Source organism: Sceloporus occidentalis, unplaced genomic scaffold, assembly GCF_023333645.1.
Source record: "Sceloporus occidentalis isolate IW3139 unplaced genomic scaffold, rSceOcc1.0.p SCAF_94, whole genome shotgun sequence".
Taxonomy (NCBI): Eukaryota; Metazoa; Chordata; class Lepidosauria; order Squamata; family Phrynosomatidae; genus Sceloporus; species Sceloporus occidentalis.
This window is the reverse complement of record NW_028317074.1, coordinates 2,837,445-2,863,929: the sequence shown is the minus strand read 5'-3', so window position 1 is coordinate 2,863,929 and position 26,485 is coordinate 2,837,445. Positions and strand designations below refer to the sequence as shown.

Sequence of the window (26,485 nt, the reverse complement as noted above, 5' to 3'; positions counted from 1 at the left end):
TAACATTTCTCCTTATATGTTATGTTCTCTTTTAACAAATCCGCAGGTTATGTATAAAGCAACCTCTTTCTTAGTTTATATCACAGCAGGTTTCCCTAACCAGTTCTTTACCTGGTGCAAAATGAGGTCTTTGAGGTCTACTCACCATTGAATTATGCACTATTACAGGGCCAGCTCAGCCCTTCTCGCTTATGAAATGCCAATACTCTCAAGTTTCTTAACTAATAGAGAAGTGAGACCTTTGTAACTACAACATTCTCGCAAACCTTTAACTGCCTCTTCCTTTAGTGACTAAAAACAATATTTATCCTTATTCTAAAATTCAATGTCATGTCTGCCCCACGCCACTTTTTTCTCCACGCCTCATTTAATATTATTGCAAGATGCTCTTTAATCTGTAATGTTACTTAACAGTAACTGGGTATAATCTGTCTGCAACTAAACTGGGGCAACCTGCCTCAAATTCCATACAAACATTAGCAAAAATAGTTGTATCAAAATGCTAAACTTCTTACAAGCTCAGTTATAGATGTGTCAGGTTAGGAACTTGTCATATCTGAAAAGAAGCTGCAGGCATGGATGAATATGTCTTTTCCAAACTAGACAAATAAACCTCAAATCATGTCTGTACACTTGGTGCCAATAATAATGAGGAAGAGTTCATGTTTTTTTTTTTAAATGCAATTGTTGGCAGAACTTCTAACATCGCAGCACCTCCCTATTAACTACAAAATGCAATCCACAGCACACGCAGCATGTACTTTCCTAAGAAATAGGCTTAATGGTATAAGGTTTCAGTGACATGTTTAGCACAACCGTAGTCCACTCTTTTATCTGTTTGTACATGTATTATATCACTGTAATATTACTGCCTTAACCCCTTTACTACAACAGTGGATGTAGGGAATATACAAAAAGAAAGGTTGGAATGCAGCACTCAGCAGTAAAATGGTGCACGAGCCAGGGTACCACCAAGTCCCTCAATAAATCCAAAATAAAGAAGCAAAGGCTCAGCACTCAAATGATAAGGTGAGTTTATTTCACACAGGCAACGTTTCGAGAAAGACCTGTGCGTCGAAACGTTGCCTGTGTGAAATAAACTCACCTTATCATTTGAGTGCTGAGCCTTTGCTTCTTTATTTTGGACGTAGGGAATATGTCACAAAAAAATAAACCAAGAACTTATCCCCTACTTTTCGTCCCCACGTAACTGTGCCCAAATGGAAATGGGAATCCACTTTATGCGGCAAGGACTTGCAGGGTTTGTTGAGCCCCAGTTTGGTTCTCCTGCCACAGTATCTTACTGACTGGTGTGTAAATTCGGTAGAAGAGATGATGTCCGTGAAGGAGGGTAATGAGTTGTGGCTTAAACTAATGTAAAAGAAAGTAACATACACATATACCAGAGATTAATACATTTATTAAAATGGAATGTTCCTGAAAAACAATACCTTCTAGAGCATTGTAATTCTTCACTGTCAAATGAATAACAACCATAGACTTTTACATCTTTATGACACAAAAAAGGTTCCTAAGTGCAAGCAATATTTTTGAAAAACAGAAACGACTTGATCTCCAAGCATTATAGAGAGACTGCCTTTAAAACTCCTTAGTGTCCATAAAATGCCATATATCCTCAGGAATAAGTGTATTTTGATTCATGGCTGAAAATGCCAGGTTATGAAGATTCAAATGCCTTGGCCTGAAGGACAAATCATCTCCTGCAGAACAAGATGTAGCAAGTGGTTCTGTTCAGCAGCTAATAGAGGCCTGTAAAACAGTAATGATAAAAGCAGCATGGGATCAAATCATTCTGGAAATGTGCATGATGAGTTTGAAACTATGTTATATTCTGTTAAAGCACGGTCTATTAACACCATCTAAAATAACAGATCTGGATCATAACCAACACGATATTACAAATCCCTTGATTTCAATACATGCCATTTGGTTTGTGCCATCAGAAATGTCATGCTGTAGACCTTTGTATCATCTGCATCATCCTTGAGGTACCCCATTAATAATAACAAAACCTTCCTTTGAATATACACTTTATGTAATTTATTTATCTATAATGGACAGTGTCAAATTCCTTACTGAAATTTAGACAAACTATATGTACTGCTCCTCCTTGGTCTATTATCTTACTCAGTAGCGTACCTAGTGGGGGATGGGGGGCGGTCCGCCCCGGGTGCCACTCATCAGGGGGGGTGCCACGGGCTAGGGTGACCACATGTCCCAGATTGCCAGGATCCCTGGCAGCCTCGTCACTTTTTTTTGTACGTGGAGAAGAGAGAGGGGTGCCTTCGTGAGGCCTCTAAGTCCGTCGCGGTGCCGGCATGTCATGCTGAGCACCGGAATACGACGTCATATTTCGGCACTCAGCAGTGAAGCAGCACAGCGGCAGAGCAGGAAGCAGCGGCAGAGCAGGAAGAAGGAGAAGTCATGCTCCCACCGCAGGACTTCTGGATGGTAAGTCCAAAACCTTTAACTACAAAGGGGGAGAGGGTAGATAGTGAGAAGGGAGGGAGAGGGGGGTAGCAATCACACTCCTATTATGCCAAGTCCGCTAGTACATGCTGGAATCTGGGTATTCCTGGGCATGATAGGAGTGTGATTGCTGTTAACAATCATATATATCAGGGGCGTCCAACATGCGGCCCGCGGGACCTCGAGGTGCGGCCCGCGTGAGATCGGCAGCCATGATCACAAGAGCCTTGCTGCTTACTTGTGGGAGGGTCTATTCTCTGCTCCAGTCCTGCCTCCTCTGTGGGGAGAACGAGGGAGGCCGCGCCCCCTGCTGAAGTCTGTGATCGGCATTGAGAGACCTGTAGTGCAGGTAAGGGGGTGGGGGAGTGTGTTTGAATGAGTATGCCTGATTGAGGGAATGAATCTGTGAATGAATGAATTTGTGTGTGTGTGATAGCATGGATGTGTAAGTGCTGGAACCTAGGCATGATGGGACTGTGATTGCTGTTAACAATCCCACTCCTATCATGCCAAGTCAGCCAGTATATGCTGAAACCTGGCTAGCTGTCCCCCTTGTGTATTGATGCTGCCAGCAGTATGGGGTCTGCACTTACAGCCACCCTGTACCAGCATGTACTGGCTGACTTGGGATGATAGGCGTGTGATTGCTGTTAGCAGATTGCTGTTAGCTGTTAGCAATCACAGTCCCATCATGCCTAGGTTCCAGCACTTACTGGTTGCTTGAGTATAAAAAGAGTGTGTTTGCTGTTAGCAATCACACTCCTATCATGCCAAGTCATATTGTTGATTTTTTTTGTCCAATTGTAGTGTGTTACTTTTAATAAAAGCATGGTTACACACTAAAATTGGACAAAAAATACCGGTACAATGCCCAGCCAACCAGTACATGCTGGAATCTGGGTATACCTGAGATTGCTGTTAACAATCATAACATATAATTTTTTGTACAATTTTGGTGTGTAACTGTCACGTACAAGTAGTTAGGAGACACCGTGGTCAGGTAGGACTCCAGGACAGAACAGGTATAACAAGCCAAGGTCAGGATTCCGGAGAGCAGGATAGTCGTATAACAGAGGCGAGGTCAGGATTCAGGAAAACAGGATAAACGTGAACGTAGCCGAGGTCAGGAATCAAGAAATCAACGAAGTCAGACAAGCCAGGATCATACACAGGAATACGGAATCAGGAAACGCTATCTGGGCACTAGCACAAGGCATAGACAACCAACAGAAGGCAAGGTCAGATAGAACTGAAGAGGTTTAAATAGAAACCACAGAGGAAGTTCAAATCTCCCGCCAAACCTCATGACGTCACTTCCAATGTCAGGGAATCACCACCATGATGAGTGTGGCGCAATCTCCCTTCATATATGCCTGCAGTTCACCACCAGAGGGCGAGCGAGTGCCGAAACCGGACGCCGTGTTCCAGGAGGTCTGCCTCTCCTGCGCGGCAGTCCTGTAGATGACGGCGGGGGGCGGCACTGTGTTGGAGGGAGGTCTCCCTCTCCTCCGTGGCGGCTCCGGTGCCCGTGCGTTGGAGGGGGGTCTCCCTCTCCTCCGTGCCGGCTCCGGTGGCCGCGTATTGGAGGGGGGTCTCCCTCTCCTCCGTGCCAGCTCCGGTGGCCGCGTATTGGAGGGGGGGTCTCCCTCTCCTCCGTGCCGGCTCCGGTGGCCGCGTATTAGAGGGGGGTCTCCCTCTCCTCCGTGGAGGCAACGTGGGATCTGGGGGCAGGTAAGTAACAGTAACTTACTTTTATTAAAAGTGTGTGGGGGGTCATTTTCAGTTTCGGCTAAGTGAACCCTGAATTTTCGGTTTTGGTCCAGAATTTTCATTTTAGTGCATCGCTAAAATAAATAGAACTATTTTATTTTTACTTATACAGATTCCTGAATTTGTAGTCACAAAACTTTCTAGGCCCAGAAATCAGTGAGAGGAAAAGTAAAGGTTTTATGTCATTTAATTTATTTTAATCTGCATATCTTATTAAAGGCCATATTTTCTCACAGTGAACAATGAGTGCGGCCCGCGCACGTATACAATTCTGATGAAGTGGCCCACTGCAGAAAAAACTTGGACGGCCCTGATATATATATAAATATTGTTATTGAATTTTTTGTCCTATTTTGCCGTGTTACTTACTTTAAATAAAAGTGTGAGATTTTTTTTATGGTGGGGGGTCATATTCAGTTTTGGACAGGTAAATGCTGCATTTTCGGTTTCAGTCCAGATTTTTCGTTTTGGGGCATCGTTTTAGCTCAATGTATAGTGATAGGGATTACGCTGTACCACCGTCAATGTCTGCCTCAGTATATAGTGATAGGTGTTATGCTGTACCCCCGTCAATGTCTGCCTCAGTATATAGTGATAGGTGTTATGCTGTACCACTGTCGATGTCTTCCTCAGTATATAGTCATAGGTGTTATGCTGTACCCCCGTCAATGCCTGCCTCAGTATATAGTGATAGGTGTTATGCTGTACCACTGTCGATGTCTTCCTCAGTATATAGTCATAGGTGTTATGCTGTTCCCCCGTCAATGCCTGCCTCAGTATATAGTGATAGGTGTTATGCTGTACCACTGTCAATGTCTGCCTCGGTATATAGTGATAGGTGTTATGCTATACCCCATCAATGTCTGCCTCAGTATATAGTGATAGGTGTTATGCTGTACCACTGTCAATGTCTGCCTCAGTATATAGTGATAGGTGTTATGCTTTACCACTGTCAATGTCTGCCTCAGTATATAGTGATAGGTGTTATGCTGTACTACTGTCAATATCTTCCTCAGTATATAGTGATAGGTGTTATGCTGTACAATCATCAATGTCTGCCTCAGTATATAATGATAACAGTAATGCTGTTACCACCTTCAATGTCTGCGCCAGTATATAACAATAGATGCTATGCAGTTTTGAAGTGTTTCCGGGGGGGGGGGCACATACAGGATCCGCCCCCGGTGCCAAATACTCTAGGTACGCCGCTGATCTTACTTACCTATTCAATCAGTCAGTTTGACAAGATGTCCCTGCAGTAAACCCATGTTTCTTCTGATCTTGCAAACCATTTATATCCAGATATATAATATATGTTTTGTTTAGCATGGTTTCCATTCTCTCTCTCTCGCTCTAAATTGTAGTTTTATGTTAAACCTCTCAATCCAATAGTACACTGTCTGTATCATTGCGAGTGAGAATGCCCCCAAACATTGACTGTGCCAAACCTACATGTACCAACCTCTAACTAGCAGGGTTTGAAATGTACCATGTTGTCTCTCTATGGGCACTTACCAGAGTTCGACCTGCAGGACTTTGAGAGATTCTACATCATTTTCTTGGCATGCCATCTGTACATAATAAAAATAATGGAATGATTTAACATGAACACCATACACAAATATAAATATATGAGGCTTAAACACAGTGGGTGTGCAATCCCAGAGAAAATAACACTCTTGGCTTTTTTTATTCAAACATTTCAACAATGTTGTGTCCCAATGTTTTGCTGCTCTTCTCTCCAAACATTTCCTTACACACCCACTTAGCTGTGAATAATGTCTCTCTCATTGAACTTCCTTAATTCTCGCCTTTAAGAAACCTCCCTAGCTGCACCTTGGATATAAAATTTTTACAACACATTTTTGTACAGACCCTGAAGCCCTCAGTCCATTAAACACTCCCTGAGATCTCTACAGGCAAGACACATCCCACAAGCAATTAAATTGAGATGATTTGTACTCACCGTTCACATTTAACTGCAAATACCTTCTGCTTCCTCTCCCACTAATCCTTTGTAATTACAAGATCTAAAAAAGCAGAGCCCTTAGCACCTCACTACATATGTCAAGTGTCCTTTTACGAAGGCAACCTCACTCAACAGTACTAATCAGTGAATTGGTTCTTTATAATTATTTAACCGTTTTTACAGACTACATTCTTAAATCACTACTTGAGTATATGTCACAAGCCACATTAGGAACATTTCAAAACATAAGTAGCCCACACATCCTATATTTTGTATATTTTTTGAAATAACAAATATGCTATACAATTTAATCAGCAGGCACTTACCACAACTGACTGCAAAAGTAAAAACACCTCTTCTGTCAAATAATTCACTGTATTAATGGAATACAGCAAGATATACATTAGTCTTACAGTCACAACATAAGAGGCATACTAAAGATGCTGTTTTGAATTTAAAGGGACACTCCAGCCATCATATGCAATTTCATGTATATGAGTCTGTAGCTGTCTGGACCCTTTTAATTTTCATTTGGTCAGCTTTGCAAATCCATTGGGGGATTCTGCAGAATCCTCCAAGCGCATTTGCTACTTTTCATATTCCTACTAATTTAATTGGAAGTACTTTACTGACACTTATCGACAGCTTAAGCAGCTAATCAGCATCAAGAAATTTCAGATCACAAAAGGAAGAAATATGATTTTATTTATCAGATATTAGACTGTTCCCTTAACACTTGTATAGCTTGTATAGCTAAATACAGCATTTGGGGGGGGGGGACTTTAATCGGGAAAAATGTATTCTCACTTCAATATTTGCCTGCTACACTTGTCATGTGCTTCATTACATATTTCTGCGCTGTTTCTATGAATAAACTTTCAGAAAAAAGAATAATGTTGATTCTGCTAAGATGTAATTATCATACTAGACAACTAGACTTACTTTGTCTAGGTGGAAGAGCACATTAAATATAAACACTATATGACCCAAAGTATGCAGACAATCCTCCTAATTAATGAGTTTACATATTTCAGCCGCACCCATTGCTAACAGGTGTATAAAATCGGTGTATAAAATCAAGCATGTAGGCATGTCATCTCCACAGACAAACATTGGTAGTAGAATGGTTCGTACTGAAGAGCTCAGTGACTTTAAAAGTGCCATAGGATGCCACCTTTGCCACAAGTGAGTTTTTGAAAGTTCTGCCCTGCTAGATCTGCCCAATGGTCCACTGTAAGTGCTATTATTGCGAAGGGGTGGTGTCTAGGAGTAACAAAAGCTTAGCAACTAAGGGGTAGACCATGCACATTCGCAGAGCGGGGCTGCAGTGTTCCAAACTGCCTCTGGAATCTAAATCAGCACAAGCACTGTGCATCAGGAGCTTCATGAAATGGGTTTCCATGGCTGAGCAGCTGCATAGAAGCCAAAGACCACTATGTGCAATGGCAAGTGCTGGCTGGAGTGGTCTAAAACACACTGACACTAGACTGTGGAGCAGAGTTCACGCATCACACTTCTCTTTCTGAACGACTGATGGACAAATCTGGCTTTTAGTACCTACTGTAAAGTTTGGTGGGGGGGTAATGGCCTGGGCTTGTTTTTCAGGGTTTGGGCTAGGCCCCTTAGTTCCAGTGTAGGGTAATGCTAATACTACAGCATACAAAGACATTTTAGACAATTATATGTTTCCAACTTTGTGGCACAAAACCAGGTCCATAAAGACATAGTTTGAAGAGTGGAGGAATTTGAGTGGCCTGCACAAAGTCCTGAACTTTACCCCATTGAACACCTTTGGAACGCTGACTGCAGGATGAATGGGAAACAATTCCCAAAGACGCACTTGTGGAAAGCCTTCCTAGATGAGTGGAACTTCATATTAATGTCTATGGTTTTGGAATAAGATGTCCAGCAAGCTCATATAAGTGTGATTGCCAGGTGTTCACATACTTTTGGCCATATAGTGTATGTGTGTGAGTGTGTGTATATATATATATATATATATATATATATATACACACACATATATATCCACATTCCAACAACATTTTGAATCAGAGAAACACAGACATACAGTAAGAGGAGAACCTACACGTTGTATAATGGCACTTTTGCTGAAGGAGGATCACAACATTCTTTACATGGTCCTCAAAGCTCCTTACACTGTGTGTGCAATAAATGTATTCTTTACACACAGTAAGAGAAAGAATGCATTTCCTATCATGTCTTCTGATCAGCGCTTGGGAATCCAAAAGCTCTAAGCAAAAACTTTATGAGGACCTACCATTACTGTGGCTATCAAACGCCTCCCAGTCATATTTCTCCAGAGTTTGTGCATGCTCAGGTAATAGTTTTTGAGGGGGAGGCTGAAAAAAATTTTTGTTTTAGAAAGCATAAATGTCAAGACAAGGTAGAATATCGGGGTCCATAAAACTCATATCTCCTATGATCATCAATCTTCAAGATTAAATGCTAATCTGAATACTTTGCCAGTCATAATATCAATTAACAAGTATGTTTTCAAAAAGCCAGCATACCATGGTTCTACCATACCTAATTTTGTCAAAGTAGATTTGCCACCAACATAGGTGCTTGAATTAGTGTTTTCATGTACAATCCTGTGTTTGAAATGCAAAATGGTTAAACAAGGTTCAAAGTTTGTTTGTTTGTTTACTAAATAGTGAACTGAGGGAAAGTGAGTTGAACCATTAAATTTCACTGATTTTAAATTCTGAAGGGTAAATACTTGTAGGAGTTGCCCTGTATATACATTGTTAAATTGAATCAGTAAGCTGAAATTCAACAAATTACCCCAATTATGTATTATGTATCACCATATCAGGCCATTTGCATAAGAAAATGGGTTTGGCTCTTCAAAATGCATACCGTATTTTCCGGCGTATAAAACGACTTTTTAACCAGTGAAAATCTTCTCAAAAGTTGGGGGTTGTCTTATACACCGGGTGCTGAAACGTACCGAGCCGGACTGGAGAATCTGCGGCGCGTTAGCACGGGCGTAGGAACCGGGGGGGGGGGGGGGGGGGGGGGGGGGACAGACCCCCCCCCCCAGAAAATCATGCAGGGGGGACCGATAATAGAGAAATCCCCCCCAGGGCTGTAAGTGAGGCAAGTGCCCTCGGGCACAGCTGTGAGGGGGTGCACAGCTGCCCGATCAGCAGCTGCAGCCTGCAGGACTGGTTGGGGAGATCACGGATTTCCCTAACCAGGCCAACATTAAGGTAACACTTATCAGTGTGCTCTCTGTCACTGAGCACCGGGCGACGGGATATGACGTTTATATGCCAGCCTCGGCGCTCAGCATAAACAGCTGTGCGGAGCCGCACTACGCTGAGAGCGAGCGGCAAACCAGAAGAGGAGGAAGAGAAAGGTAAGAGATGTGCAGAACGAAGGGGGGGGGGGCTGATGTGCAGAACGAGAGGGGGGGGGGCTGATGTGCAGAACAAAGGGGGGATCTGATGTGCAGAACGAAGGGGGAGAGGTCTGATGGTAGATATGTGTGTGTGTGCATATACATATGGTGAGGCATGTATATAGGCAATGTTTATGAATGTGTATGGGCACTTGGGCAGGCATATGTATGTGAAGAGGGGTAGTCTTATACGGCGAGTATAGCCCAAACTCTATATTTTAACTGGAAAAGTTGGGGGGCGTCTTATACTCCCAGTCGTCTTATACGCCGGAAAATACGGTAGTTAAAGGTACATCCCAGCCATAATAGGCAATTTAAGGCTCCATGGTCCCTTTCAAATTAACATTTCAATTGCCCTATGCATTTCCACCTGGAATCTCCTGGGTGGGGGTTCAATGGAGAGCACTAGTATTGATTTTAATGTGAGCGCTTTCCTGACACTATTGGGTTGTTTTATAAATTCTCCATTTATTGAGCTGTGCATAGTAAAAACAACAGATTACAGCAAGCTGCAGCAAGGATGAACACAAGTGGTACAGTCATAACATAGCATACAATGATCCGCGTGACCGCATTACAGCCAGAGAGCAACACAAACATCACTCATAGGAGGCAAAATAGCAGAGAATGCGAATGGTAGGCACAATGAAGATTACAGACAAATGCCTAGGTTACAATGTCAATTCAAGAAACATGTTAAACACATTGCATGAAAACCATCCCCAGTAATCAGAGGCACGCAGAGATGTGTGAGCCAAAAAAGTGAACACCCTGCACAGCAAGAACAACAAAATTGAGGTAAGGTTTCGGAGAAACATGGCTCAACATTAAAACAAAAAAGGAACCCGTAAGTTACCTTCATAACAAACATACAAAAAAAAAGGGGGAATAAAGGGAAAGGAAGGAAAGGTGACGCGTGTGTGACAGTGTTAACAGCCATCCAAAGTAAAACATATGTAATGTATAACATAAGAGGCCTGTGTATAAGGACGCGGCATGAAAAGAAGGGCCCCGGGAGGGCTGGAGAGCCAGCTCAAACCATGGGAGCCTATTCAGTTAAGCGTCTCAGGGAACCTTGGGGAGGACGTAAGGTCTCTCCACCAAAACCAGCGTCTATTATATTGGAATTCTTTTCCCCGAGAGGTCCAAACTAATTCCTCTATGTGTGAGATAAAGTTCATCTTGCTAAGCCAGATGTGAATAGGGGGGGTGTCTTTCTTCCACCAGGAGAGTGGGATGACTGCCTTGGCTGCGCTGAGTATGTGATAAGTGACTGAATTTTTATATGTAGCGACGGAAAGAGGGGTGTGATGTAGCAGGGCTGCCTCTGGGGTCTGGGTAAAAGATGGGTCGGTCACTTCCCGAAGTACCCGTTCCACAATCTTCCAGTAAGGTACGACACGTGGGCACTCCCACCAAATATGAAGGAAGGTCCCCGGTCCCCCTTCACACCTCCAGCAGACGTCAGGAACCGCCGGGAGGAATCTGTGTAAATCATGAGGGACATGGTACCATCTGATAAGCAACTTGTAAGAGGCTTACTGAATTTTACTAGCTAAGGCCCCCTTGTGTATTAACCTAATAATTTTGTCCCAATCCTCTTCGGAAGAAATATGAGGGAGGTCGCACTCCCAAAGGGCAAGAAAGTATGGCTTAGACTTAGTGTCTAAAGCGAGTAGCATGGAGTAGAGTATGGACATCAAATGCGGCGGTTCAGAGGTTGTTGAGCAGATCTGTTCAAAGTCCGTCCAGGGTCTGCAGTAGTCAAAGCGTCGAGGTAGGGAAGTTATGAAGTGTGAGAGTTGGAGGTAGAGAAAGTTTTCCAGTGCGCGAGGGGGGCGAGGACCCAGTAGCTCCCTCATAGGTTTCACAGCGTTGCCCGCATAGGCGTGGTGAAAACGTAAAGCCCCCGTGGGTGTGGGTGAGAACCGCGACATCTGGCCTGCGATACAACCGGGCGGGAAGGCCGGGTTGTCAGATAGAGGGTAAAGGGGGCTAGGAAAAGATAATAGCTGGCCCTTAGAGGCGTATCTTCGAAAAACTCGGAGTGTGGGTGAAATAGTTGGGTGTTTAATAGGCCGAGAATGGCCAGGCACGATTGGTAACCATGGGTAAATATTTATAGGAAGGGGGGGCATCTCCTCCTCCAGCAGGACCCACTGTTTGGGAGAACGAATCGACCACTCAATCACCCGTCGTAAGTGGGCCGCATGGTAATATAATTCCAGATGTGGGACCCCCAGACCCCCGGTAAGTTTAGGTCGAATGAGGTGGGAGAAAGCAAGGCGGTGCGAGCCAGATGACCAAATATATTTCAGAAAAGTCTGATGGCATCGTTTAAAATAAGATCGAGAAATAAAAATTGGTAAAGTGTGGAACAGGTAGAGGAATCGCGGTAGGATGTTCATTTTAATCACTGAAACCCTCCCGAACCATGAAATGTGCGGGAAGGACCAGCGGCGCAAATCCCGTGACACCCTATCCAAAAGGGGGAGGAAGTTCAAGGAGAATAGTAAAGAAAGGTCTTCCGGGATTATTAATCCTAAAAATTTAAAATTAGTATCACACCATTTAATGGGGAAGCGAAGGCCAAGAGAATGTATGACAGAGGTTGGAACCCGCACCCCTAGTATTTCAGATTTTTCTAAATTAATTTTATAGTTGGAAAATGTTTGATAGGTCTCAAGCTCACTAAGAAACTGAGGAAGAGACGTCTCGGCATCCGTTAATATACCTAATATATCGTCCGCGAATAATGCTAAGCGGTGCTAAACACCCCGAACTATTGGGTTGTTTTAAACAGCCAATCAGTGGTAAGAATTCTCTGAGTACAGAGGAGGTGGGAAAATGCAGCTTCTCCCTAGGTACATTTTTATTTATTTGAACTTACTTACAAAGTACTTCCACTAGTATTGATTATTTTGGGGGATCTTTGGGACAATGAAGTGAAATTAAATGTCCTACTGGCATCAATACCGATATGAAGGCATGTCATCTGTTATAATTTGCATTTTTAGCCCCTTTAAACCATACTTAAATAGTGTGCAGAGAATAGGTTACCTAATCTGTTTTTACACAAAGGTAGATTAATATGTCCATTGTACTGTATATTGTAGATGAATTACTGGTAAAAATCATGCCTTACACTTCCAGTGTTAGCTGTAGACTCCTGCAAAAAATCCTTACTTTTTATTTCACTTTTAAGATGTGAAGCTATTTGTTGTGCCTACATTATTATGGACGTATTACACTGAAAATACCAAAAATATCAATGCACATACACAAACATACACACATTAAATATTCCCTTTGGGCGGGAGACTTAATGTTTCCTGTCACGGATGATATTCAGGAAAAACATTTTCATTCTTTCTGACTATTTTTAGGCAGCAAATGTATTTGGAAAATAACCAAGTAATAACAACATAGGAGGAAATGATATCCATACTGTAAAGAATGATATAAAATTCCACCCTGTTGTACTTTTCAACCAAAGCAAGATTTGCAAGTAAAGTCTTGTGATTTCTTCAGGGGCCATTGAAGAAATGCAAGCAGCATGGTGGCTGTTACACAGTAGAACAGCACATGCACATGTTTACTCACTCCTAGCAGTGCTCTAAAAAATACCCCTTGTCTTATAATCAAGGTCGTCTTCTAATCAGAACCCAAATGAGGTCTGACTATGAGACTAAGATCCAGATCCCCCGCAGCGCTGCAGGGGACATGGATCCTCCTGTCTGGTAACCTCACCTGCTGAGCGCCAGTGAAAGTGTCGGCAGCAGCAGAGGTTGTCTACGTGCATCGCGCATGCCTTCCCCAGCTGCCAGAGAGGAGATTTCCCTGCAGACAACCCCCTAATATATTTAGTTATATTAATATAACTAAAAGGTTTAATCTCAATAAAATGAAACTCTCTAAAATAACAGCAAAAAGAAGGGATTTTAAAAAACAAACTAAACTAGTTGATTGTTACCTGTAGCAGCATAAGGAGAAGAACTCGTGAGACCTCACACTTTACAATGACATCCAAGAATGCCCCTGTAAACAGAAGGTACATTCACAGTGCTATGAGACATGATCAATCACTTAATTATGTTTCTGCTTCAAATCACAGATTTTTTTGGTTTTAATATTCAGAGGACTTGTTGACTAAAAAAAAGCAAAAAAAACAAAAACCCACATAGAGTTGACTATTTTATATTTCAAACAATCCACTGAGTTCCTAGCGTCAGTCAGACAGACAGACAGATTGGGCTGCACTCTCTGTTATAGTATTTTTTTAACCTAGCATTGTCTTTTTCAATTTGCGAGTGTAGGGGTATAAAAAAAAAAAAATAATAAAAAAAAAAAAAAAGATTCAAATCAGTGAAAGGAACATTGTATATTTAAATTTTTTGTGAAAAACAACATACTTGTGCAAAATAATATGCTGCAGAAAAGAACAGAAAACTAATATTTAACAACTTGCAGTATTTAACCTCACATGGACATATATATATATAGCATAATATACATCTTTCTAACTTCCTTACCCACTGGTACGCTGTTTCCTGGGGTGTGAAGCCCCTTCTCCTGGGCAAGAAGTTGCATCTCTGTGAACACTGCAAGAGCACCATCATAGTCACCTGCAGCACAAGACATGGATTTGTGGAATTGTATAAAATAATAGAAACTGCTTCTCCAATAAATACAGGCTCATGCAGCATTTACCTCGATAGTACAATGCCACTAAATTAACAGCTGTTAATTATGCTATAGCCAGTGTTGATGCATACATGGGTTGTAAATTATATATATATGTGTGTGTGTGTATATACACATACACACACATTTATTTAATGCCAAATTTAATTTTTCAGTAAAATGCACAAAAGCGCAAAAACACAGCAATTACATAAAATGTCTATCGATAATCTTACCAATGGTATAAATGGTGACAGCACAAATAACTATTACACTACAAACTACTATATCAGTGGCATCACTAGGAACAAGAAAGATCCAGCACCACTATGTTTACCTAGAACCAATGAACATCATCTGGTAACATCAATGATCATCATCGGGTAACACTAACTTTCAAGGCTTTAGTAGCACTTCGATTCAGAGCAAAGACAGTGTGCCAATGCTGAAAACGCATATCCTGGTTAAATTTTTTTTTTCTTTCCCGTATATTAGAATCACTGAAACAGCAGTTGTTTTATGTTGTAATACATACCCATTTACCTCCGAAGAAGCCAGTACTGGCATCAACTTTTTGGTGTAAGTTCACAACATCAGGCAGAAAAGCTATGTTGCACCTCCTTATCAATATCATCTAATTATCAATGTGTATATTTTATCCTGGTGCATACAGAATTCCTTTTTTTATAACCTTGTTAGACACAAAGCCATGCACTGTATTTTGGCAATGCAACTCATCATCCACTATCAGCCCTAATTCTAAAGGTTAAAATGTAAAATGTATTATTATATATTTAAAGTACCAGCATATATTTCAAATACTGGTATTTTAACCATTTCATGCACTAATTTTACCACCAAAGTTTATGGTAATAATTTGTTGGTGTTTTTTGTTTTCACACACATACTTTAGGTATGAATTTATAGTTCCTGGTCACTGCCAAACTACACCCCAATATGTGTTCAGCAACATATCATGAGAACAGTGTTACCACACATGCATAGGTGTGTTCGGTTGTTTGAGACTAAAAGGTTATATTTGGATTTTAATTTTGACATCTGATCAGTTTGCGCCTATGCCCTATTTATGAAATGTTTGAACCCACCCAATTTAATATTTATTTTTTTTAATTTGAATTCACTGATCACATATTGATTAGTGAGCTGGGCTCCACTGGAGAAAATCTCTGGCAACTCTTATTTTGAATGGGTGCCTCCATCTTGTTAGAAGCAGCAGATGGCAGTTTGAACCCCTCCTAGGAGCAATCAAATGGGGCTTCTGACTTTTTTGTGTGTTGACAAATGCCTCTAGATAGAGGCACTTTAGCAACACTGGCTGAGCTTAGGAGGCGACCAACGCCGCCATAATTGAAAGGCATATAGCCTTTCCATATGAGGAATAAGACTGCTCCTAGGAGCGATCGTATGGGGTCTCTAAATTTTTTTCTTGGTGTTGCTGGATGCCTCACTTTTGTGCAAAGTAACCTCTTGTGAACTACCGCAAAACGGCAGTGCTTGCAGGCACATTTTTTTCCGCAGTTTGCTTTTCAGAAACTACCTAACATGAAACTTGCAGGGTTGGAAGGGAACTTTCAGACAATCTGACTGCAGCAAAAAAAATGTTGGGAGGACAGTTGTGGTTTCAACTTCCCAAATTCCCTATGGGTTATTAAAGGTTATCTTTAAATACTTTTTCTGCATTAATGGCAGAGCTGGCCATGGAAAATGTATGATTCAACCTGGGAGGTGACTTTCATGAAATCTCATTGATTCTTGTTTTTATCTTGTGCACTAAATGGAGGTAAATGTGCCCACTGAAAGATTATTAATGCACAAGACATGATTACTGAAAACACACATATATATTTAAAAAGGAGCCGGTTCTAGTACTCTTTCCCAGTCAATAAAAGCTAGATGGTATATTAAGTAAATTCAAGCTTAGCTGCTACACCTGTGGCAACTACTTACGTGTCATGATCTTACAAGACGCCACATATCCTAGAGATAGAAGACACTCAATAGGAACTTGCGTTTGTAGCTCTGCAGCTCGCTGAAAATACACCATTGCTTCTCCCAGTTTATTCATGTCCTAAACAAGGTAGAGAGTAGATTGGTCTGAACGTGCCCATATAAGTGATTTTGGATTTGGTGGAAATGTACACTACAGACAAAGTAAAATCACTTTGAGGAGACAATAAGGAAAATGTTCTTATAAGTTAAGAGTTAAACAAAATTCATCAAACGGATGGAGGGCAAGGGCACAATTTGATTATTGAAGTATATGGCACAGGCCACTTTCCATCTTTGTGCCATATTCCATCTAATTGGACCCCTGCTAGATCAGTCCCGTCCTACTTCAAGCATGTTACCCTACTTTAAATTTTGAAAGAGTCCTTCTTGGACCTGACAGATCTGTCCAACTGCCGCCCCATCTCTCTACTTCCGCTCGCCTCTAAGATTCTTGAAAATATTGTATACATCCAAGTTTCCAACTCTTTACTTGACCCTCTTCAATCTCCACTCTCAACATTCTTCTAATGGCCATTGCTAAAGGTGCTGAAAGGTGATTTGTTCATTACTTTAAAAAATGTCCCCAAGTTCACTAAATATAAAAATATGTTTGTTAGTTTTCAATTTGCTTTTTTTAAATGGCTTTACAGAATCTGCTGGCTCTATATATGTAAATACTCAACTGTTGCACAGATAAAAATGCATTACTGGTGATCTAATAATATTTTTAATAATATTTTTAATTTATAACGGGTAATATAAAAAAAGTGCTGGTTCGTTACCTTCAATGCATTTCCTAACTCAAGGCAAAGACTTGCTGCCATCACCGGCTGGTTTAACTCAATGTAAACCTATAAATAAAAATAAAGAATTGGTAAATTAAAAATGTCTACCTTGTGGAAGTCCAATTGGTAAAAGGATGGATAAATACTTCAGATCTTTATAGTACCAATGATATTCAAAGACAGTCTACGCTCAAAATACTCATGTCATGACAGTTTTAGTTGTAATGTCATAAGTGAGCTAAACGCAAAGTTAATAGCTAGTAAAAATATATTGAGCTGCACAAATTAAAGTGTAGTCTATAGCACACCTGGTTTAACTCATGCTGAAAAGTTAACATTTGCTTTTTTGGCTTGTTTCAGGCTGATGTCTTCAGCAGCCTCCGTATTTTATTATCATCTCTGCACCAAGCTAACGGGATAGGACGGTATATCCAGGCACTCAGCAGTAAGGATGGCAGTGCAGGGGCTGGTGACGCATCCCTGGGTTATGCATGGGGTAGTGCAGAACATAAATACGGCCTGTACAATTATTTTTTTATCTTATATCTGCCCTGTTGTTAAGTTATTGATTGGTTCTTGCAGCTTTAGCAAAGATAGGTGAGGAGAATGAACTTCGGGACAGAAAATTGATTAGATGGCCTGGACACTCAGATACAGATTTATTAAAGTCAATTTTTGAGATAAATATCTGCAAAACAATTACACAGATTGTTATACAAAATGTATAAACTATAGTCTAAATTATTGTTTGAATTTATTCATGCGTTTATGCTAAAAGCTGCAACACATTCTGTATTTCCTTGAAATCACAGGCAGTTAAACAAGGGGCAGCAGCATTTGCATGTATGCAGGTTGACCTTACATGCACTGCAATGCATGCATGCATATGCAGTACACTTAGGGTTGCTTGCTTTTGCAAAGCCATTTTCTGGACACTTTTTGAGAGGTTGTACCTGCGATGTGGCCGTGGGCATATTTTTACTGGTAACAGCTAAATGGTTGGTTTAGTAGTTAAAGAAGAGAGGGGGAGAGAGAGGTAAGATTAGACCAATCAGAGGCAAGAGATACATTAGAAACGAAAATAAAAAGGTGGAAAATAGGTAATTTAGAAAAGAGAAAGCATTGGAGAAATGGGGAAGAGAGTGTGGAGAAAAAGGAGACATACACCTAGTAAAATAGAGGAGGCAAAACAGAGAAAAGAGAACACAGAGAAAACAATACAGAGAAAGAAGAAAGAGAAAAGCAAGAAAGGATTAGAAAGCAATAAAAGCAAAAAAGACAAGAGTGAAAAAGAGGAGGAGTGATTAAGTCATGATAAAGGAGATAAAAGGAAAGGAAAGAAGATCAAAGGAGAGAGGAAATCCTCTTTACTGAGTAATGACAGCTGCAAAAAGAAACACAAAGCATAGTTACTAAAAGCTTTTCTTCAGAGAAAGTAGCAAAAATCTGCTCACAGACTCTCTCCACCTATCCATGCTGAATGTCTTTCTCCATCCAAATGCTTTGCATCGCTTTATGGGGCTTTGCTAAGTGCATCAATCAGATGCTTTCACAAAGGCTCGCCGATCCCATTCTACCGATTTACACTACCTCTAATCCAGCATTTCCCTGGGATATAAGGATGTAAAATCTTGGACAGGTGGTAACCTTAAGTAGGCTGCCTGCTCCAGTCAGAAAAGGGAAATTTGGTATTCAAATGTTTTAAATGCCTCTAAAAATGGAATGAGTGAACTTATTTGCATGCAGTAAAATGCACTCCATGGACTCCAATGTGCATTTTACATGGAGGAGGCTAAGGTGTTCCTATTTCTTCTGTCTTACTTTTCTACTGGCCAAAACTATAGAAATCTTACACAAATGTAATCTGAAAAAGTTATGTTGAAAGGTTATATTTTCAATAGCAAGGTTACTTTTGTGTGTGACAAAGAATCCATCTAACTATTCACAGGATTTAATCCACTAGTCTGCATTCTTTACATTTCAAATAACCCACATGCACACGATGTCCATCCAGTTAAAAACACCAGCATGCTACTTTTCACACTATTGAAAGAGCATTTGGAGGACTTTCAAACTGCCAGCATGTATATTTTCACTCAGCTTAAACCTTCGGGTCACATCTGTTCAAGCTAAAAAAAAACACCACATGTGATCCAATTTAAATTTCAACTGGATTTATTTTCTTCATTTTGGCAACCTTTAAGCTTCCAACACGTGTATTTTTTTCTGTTTTATATGAGAGAAAAATGTTTCTACAAACCACCTTCTCCAAGGTGTTTTTTTCCCAAATCAAGGATATCTAAAGTAATTTCACACCATTCGTTTATTTTCCCATCTTCTTTTGTAGCTTCTAATCGGTAGTGTGTAGTGTGTGCCACCTGTAAGCCTGCGTTCTAAAGGTTGATGTTGTTAGGTACAGCGTAAACCTACTGCTAATGAAAGTGTGTTCTGAACTAAAAAAAAAAAAGTACATTGAAACCAGTTAACTAGACAATAACAAGTGCTGTAATTTGATGTTAAAAAATTAGTGTTAGTAGGTCAATGGCTCACTGACAATTTCAAGTCAAGTAACACTGCTTTTGACTACTGGTGTGTCATAAAATATCAAGAAGGACCCTCCTAATGTACATTTACCGGTTTCAGCAGCGTGCCCATTTTGAATTTGCAAATCACAATCCTACACAAATATTACGCTTAGCCTCCATATTTGTATTAGTGCGATACAGGCATTAGAAAACATACAATTTGATGGCAGAGAAGAACGATTCAGCCCAACAAGTCTGCCCATTTTTCCTGATGTAAAGACTAGGACCTTAATCAATTCTTGGTCTCATCTTAGATTCAGGATAGTTTATACCCACCCGAATCCACTTATCTACCACCCTCTCTTTTCAATGGACATTTTAGAGGAGCTTCACTAACCTTGATAGCAAAGCTGTAGCAATTAATGGCAGCTTGCAGGTGTTCCTCAAATCCTGAACTCTTCAAACGATGAGTTTCCTTTTCCTCCTGAAGGAAGAGGCGGGCGGCCTCTGTCAAAGCCATGGCCTCTCCAGGTGCATTGAATAATGTCTGTTCACATCTTTCACAGAGAGGTGCAGTTTAGGGATCAGCCATCACATTTCTCAGGAATATGACAAATAACAAACTGACACAAAAAAGTGAACAAATATTAATGTAATCTTACCGAGCCATGGCCAAATTACAGAAACCAGCATACTGAAGGCAGTCTTGTTGCTTAAGTTCTTTAGCCAACTGCCCTAAAAAGTGAAGAAATACACAATAAGGAGCTTACAGGACAAATCTACTTATTTCACCCTTATCAATGCAGACCCTCATAAAACTAATTTACATGGTTTTTTTTTTTAATAATGTCGCCTCCTCTCCAATCATGTTTCACCATTGTGATCTCCTCTGTGGCGCGCAGCAAAATGTGCTGATACCCTGTGGGGTTTGTATTATATTTCTAATATGATCTTTAATATATTTAGATCATTTCCTAATGGTACATCCAACATACTTTTTGCCACAAGGACACGTCAATAAATATGACATTTTTTTGTGTTTCATGTTATAAAACCTTTGACATAGAGACAATTATAGTTATATTTGTTGCAATTTATTGGCATCACAGTAGCTACACATGATTGGAGAGGTAGGAAAGTAGGACAGATAGAAATGAAAATGAGCTCTCAATAAAAAATTTTACCTTTTTAATTTTTGGTAAGGTAAATTTTTTTAAACTATATACGTACAGTATATTTTGTAGGTTATGTCGTTTTAGATTTTTTATAGGATGTACTTAATTTGCATGGGAGGTATGCATCGTTTAAAGTTTGAGATCTTTAACTAGGTTTGCTGCCGTGTTAACCTAGGTTTTGGACACAGTTTATCTATGAGGGGGTTTAATGGAAAACTTTAATTGGTTAATTGACTGATAAGATGGATATATATCTGCCAAGACAGAATGTGTGATACGCACACGAGTAGGCCTAATACGAAGGCGAAATTTGTTGTTTTCCACCCAGTGTGACGTCAGATGCTGACACACATCAGGAAGTGAGGTTTTGAGCGGCATCACCATCTTTCAGATGGACTTTGCAGATGCTTCAACGGATATAACAGCTGGGACTTTCTGTGGAGTTTAAGCATGCTTTGTGAGAACCATGCAGTTGTCTCACGTGAAGTAAATGTAAGGTGTTTTCTTTATCTTTTTTTAATTTAAATATATGTATGCATGTATGCAATTAGATGTTTTTTGATGTTGGAGTCTACTGAGATCAAGGGAAATCCATATATTTAGTACAATTAAATATGCTGAAGACCTCTAGAGCAATACACCCCTAACTGCTCTCTCCGTTGCTCTCGTGACCTACCTCTCTCTTCTAATGTCGTTACCGCTTCTCACTCCCATAATTTATGATTTCACACAGGCTGTACTTCTCTATAATTCCCTTCCCTGTTCCACCAGACTCTTGTACAAAACCTTCAAAAGCTCTCTGAAAACCCACGTTTTTGGAGAAGCGTACAACCTTTCCTCCTAACACTCTCAGCCATCATCCTAATCAACCCATCCGAACGATCAATGACCTCAACAGATCATCCGGACCCTATCAACTCATCCCCATCCAAGCAGTCCTCTCCTATGGTTTCACTTCCCCCTCAACCACCGACTAGATTGTAAGATCGCAAGAGCAGGGCCTTTAGTACCAGTTTTGTTATTACCGTATTGGCCCGAATATAGGCCGCACTTTTTCCCCCCACTTTAAGTCTTTAAAGTGGGGGTCCGGCCTATATTCGGGGTCTAGCGCCCGACGCCCGGGACATGCAGTTCCGGGCACCGGGCAGGCAGCAGGGTTAGGATACAGATGCCCCGCAGCGGTGCAGGGGACCTGCATCCTACTCTCCGATACGCTCTGACAGCCTCCCCTGTCGGCACTTTCCACGGGGGGAGTGCCGGCACGGGAGATTGTCTAGGCGCATCGTGCAGACGTTCACCGGCGATGAGCGTGAACGACCTCCGCTGCCGGCACGTCTGCTCGATGTGCTTTAACAATATCCCTTGCCGAGAATTCCCACGAGGGGAGTCCCGGCAAGGGAGATTGTTAAAGCACATTGTGCAGACATGCTGGCAGCGGAGGTTGTTTACGCGCATCGCCGCAGCCGGTGAACGTCTGCACGATGTGCTTAGACAATCTCCCGTGCCGGCTGAAGTGCCGGCACCGGAAGTTCTCTGCGCGTATGGCGTTGCTGTCCCCTGCCGGCCCCGCAAGACACACGGGCGTCTGCTTTGGTAAGTCGGGGGGGGCACATCTTGGGGGCAGAGTGGCAGCGTATCTCGGGGGGGGCAGAGTGGCTGTATATATCGGGTGGAGGGCAGAGTGGCTGTATATATCGGGTGGAGGGCAGAGTGGCAGCATATCTATTCTATGTGTTTTTTAACTAAGAAAATTTTTTCCTTAAAAAAGCACCTAACTTTAAGGGTGCGGCCTATATTCGGGTGCGGCCTATATCCGAGCCAATACGGTATGTGTGACTTTAACCCCTTCGCGACCTTTGCCGGTTCAGGACCGTCATAACAAGAAGGTCACTAAATGACCTTTGACGGTCCTGAACCGTCAAAAAATTAAATAAGCTTAGAAAGTGATCAAGGATCACTTTCTTCGCTTAAACGGCCTTGCTGCAATGCCTCGATGTCGAGGCATTCAGCAAGGCCGAGATCGGCATCGGGGGCCATGTCTGGCCCCTCCCCGGGGCGTCAACAGCCGCCATACATTGTATGGCGGCGGACGCCCGTTTTAAAAGCGTTTAGGAGGCGATCAACGATCGCCTCCTAAACTTAAATGGTGTCGCTGGAATGCCTCGATCAGGAGGCATCCAGCGACACCAAACACTTACCTCTGGGTGGGCTGTGACCGCTCCGGAGAGCGGTCACAGCCGCCGCTGCCGGTGATCTTCGCCATCAAGCAAGATGGCGGTGGCCCGGGAAATAAAACAATAAAGACGAAAAAGTTCGCTAGAGGGTCTCCAGACCCTCTAGAGAACTGGCTCCACTTGCTGGTTGAATACAGGTACTGCATTCAACCATGCAAGTCAATGGAGCCCAGCTTTCTAATCACTATGTGATTAGTAAAATATTCAAAAAAAATAAAAATAAATAAAAAATGGAAAAAAAAAATTAAAAAAAAATGTGCTAACATTTAAAAATAATTATGCAGTGATGTCACTAGATGAACCATCCAGTACCAGCAAAATGTGTAAAAAAAAATATAAAAAAAGTATTAAAAAAATAAAATAAAATTAAAAAATAAAGTTTATTATTTTGAGCAAGTGCTAAAAATTCTCAAAAATCTCAACAAAGAGTTAAAATAAAAGCACTTCAAATACCCAAGGGGTGTCTAATATATAAAAAAAATGGCTGATGGGGTAAATTGGAGTGGCCTAGCTCAAATATAGGGCATAGGTACAGACTGACCAAAATGGAGAAAAAAAGCGCACTTCCCAAATGTGGCATTTTAAATCTGAAACAACCCGACAAACCCATGCATGTCGGGTATCACTGCACTCAGGAGATGTTCCTGAACACACATTGGCGTGTTGTTTGACAGTGGCATATACCAGGACCTGTATATCTATAACTAAAGTACAATTTGTGTGAAAAAAAAAATAAAAAAATTACTATTACAAAGTTTGACAAAGTGTAGTTCTATAATTGGTGCATGGAAAGGGTTAAAATAACAGCATTTGGAATACCCTGGGGTGTCTAGTTTTCAAAAATATATGGTTTGAATGGGTTAAATTGAGTTAACCGGCTTCAAAGATATTCCAAAGAGGAGAGGGAGGCACAATGACCAAATGACCACCTGAATTACGCATGCCCCAAAAGTAGCCTTTTACCAGCCAAACAATCTGACAAACCCATGCATGTGGGGTATCGCTGTACTCAGGAGATGTTGCTGAACACATATTGGGGTGTTGTTTGACAGTGACATATACCAGCACCTGTATATCTATAACTAAAGTACAATTTGTGTGGAAAAAAAAATAAAAAAAATTACTATTACAAAGTTTGACAAAGTGTAGTTGTATAATTGGTGCATGGAAAGGGTTAAAATAACAGCTTTTGGAATAACCTGGGGTGTCTAGTTTTCAAAAATATATGGTTTGAATGGGTTAAATTGAGTTAACCGGCTTCAAAGATGTTCCAAAGAGGAGATGGAGGCAGACTGACCAGATTTGTTAAAAAAGATTTGGAAATCATAAAACGCTGCTTGTACTTATTGCCCTATAACTTACAAAAAACAGCAAAAAAACATAAAAACATTGGGTATTTCTAAACTCAGGACAAGTAGTAGAATCTATTTAGCTAGTTTTTTTACTTGCTTTTTTAGGTGAGTAAAAGATTTTTCAAATAAAAGTCATAAAATGTGTTTTTTTTCAATTTTTCACCATGTTTTTTTTATTTTTTTTATAGTAAATAAGATGATACGATCAAAATAATGGTATCTGAAGAAAGCCCATCTTGTCCTGAAAAAAACAATATATAACTTATGTGGGTACACTAAATGGGTGAGGAGAAAATTACAGCTGAACACAAGCACCACAAAAGTGTCAAAACAGCCTCGGTCCCACAGGGTACAAAACGAAAAATGAGCCCGGTCCTTAAGGGGTTAAAGTATTCCAGTGTAACAGCGCTACGGAATCTGCCTGCGCAAAATAAATGTAATGTAAGGATTGCTCTTTAATACTTATCACCCATTCTTGTGTGTGACCACCTCTTTTTGTTATGTACACATTATACACAAGCACTAGGAAGATAGTAATTAATGTCTCTTACCAAACTGCTCACTGGCTTCAGCAACATTGGGTTTTCTTAAAAATCGCCTAGTGGGAACAAGGAAACTGTAGTAAGACAGGCTTATCTACAGAAAAACTTATTCCATTACGTTAAAATGGTAATACTAAAAAGTTACTTTTTTATAGATGCATGCCTAATTACTATTATATATTTAAGCAATGTTTCCAATCTATTTGAAGCAAACCTAAGCCACAGTTATTTATTTATTTTTAAGATATTACCTCTACCTAAATGTTTGTTAGTCTCGTATATATATATAACAGTAATCCTTATCAAGGTTCATAAATGTACCACAGACCTTCATACTGCCAAAGTGACAGTTTTAAGAATTATTTGTAAATGATAACTTGCAAAAATCATTGAAAACTCAAATTTGAATTCACCTGCTTATGTGGTTGGATTTCATTATGTGATTAGTATTTTTTTTTATCTTAATACTGTCATAAACCTGCAAGTATATTTTAGCATTCATTATTGTAGATTATTTATGTTGAGTTCATTTATGAACATAGAATTCCCTTTTTATTGCTTTTTCAGGTAGGGTGACCAAATCTCTCCCTTTTCTGGGGACTAAGCCTTCTGGTCTCTACATCTTTTGTTCATGACAGCATCCCCTGAAATCCTACTAAAGCTCAACTAGAGTTATTTAAATAGGATATATATATATATATATATATATATATATATATATATATATAACATATCTAATGTAATAACATCAGTACAATAGAAAACTTGAGAAAATTACACATTGAAACTGTTAAAAACTGTTCTGATTAGTGGTACACAAGTATATTAACATTATGTCCTGATAGACTAAGAATATTGTTGGCTTTAAAATACATATCTATCTATATATATATATATATATATATATATATGGCACTGAATTCACACATGTTGAAAAATATGGCTACGTTATCAGAAAACGACGGTGAAAATCGAAAAATGGGAATGAATGCAACAACACATAAAACGTGGGTAGTTATGCAGTTAAATGACGGGGCAGAAAATACGGGGCCAAGAATTACAAGTAGGAATAAACACAAAACCGATGGGGGCGAATATATAGATATATGTCCTCACTTCTTCAACTTGTTTGACACAGCTTTATAGCGTAGCAGAAAATCCCCATCAGCCGCCATCCTTTAGAGCTTATGACAGCTCATTTACTTCCGGGTACTGTCAGATTCTCGCTGCAATAACACAGCAATGATTTGGCTATCGGTTCGAAAAATATATTTACTTCCGGGTCTGCGCGCATCTTGTAAAATGATGAGCACTGTACGTTTTTGGGGGTTGATCGCCATCTAGTGGAAATCTACGGGATACATCTTTGACAAAAAAACGTAGTCATGGTAACAAACGACTGTACAGTTCGACTTCTGTAGGTGATAAATAATATTTTTTCTGTGATCTGAAGTGTATATATTTGAAGTTAACAGTACTGTTAACCTAATATATCAGTTTGTCTTAGTCTAACAGTTCTAGTT

General features: G+C 40.5%; 1 protein-coding gene across 1 annotated transcript; it reads right to left on the bottom strand.

Moving 5' to 3' along the window:
* Positions 1 to 1,688: 1,688 nt before the first annotated feature.
* Positions 1,689 to 26,137, bottom strand: LOC149284406 (40-kDa huntingtin-associated protein-like). The gene is made up of 12 exons (XM_089496849.1): positions 26,079 to 26,137; positions 24,972 to 25,018; positions 20,322 to 20,394; positions 20,057 to 20,216; positions 17,132 to 17,200; positions 16,308 to 16,428; positions 14,189 to 14,281; positions 13,630 to 13,694; positions 8,511 to 8,592; positions 6,556 to 6,602; positions 5,776 to 5,831; positions 1,689 to 1,770 (listed from the first exon to the last, which is right to left on the bottom strand). The coding sequence occupies exons 1-12, from the start codon at positions 26,135 to 26,137 to the stop codon at positions 1,689 to 1,691; spliced, it is 954 nt and encodes a 317-aa protein (XP_089352975.1).
* Positions 26,138 to 26,485: the final 348 nt, after the last annotated feature.

What these genes read in the sequence shown, in the direction of transcription:
- LOC149284406 (XM_089496849.1), bottom strand. Translation starts at nt 26,137, where the DNA reads ATGGCGGCTGATGGGGATTTTCTGCTACGCTATAAAGCTGTGTCAAAC. An exon ending in TGTAATTTGGCCATGGCTCG is followed by an intron (nt 20,217 to 20,321) that starts GTAAGATTACAT and finishes TCTCTGTGAAAG; the next exon opens with ATGTGAACAGACATTATTCA. An exon ending in GTTTGATAGCCACAGTAATG is followed by an intron (nt 6,603 to 8,510) that starts GTAGGTCCTCAT and finishes CCATTAATACAG; the next exon opens with TGAATTATTTGACAGAAGAG.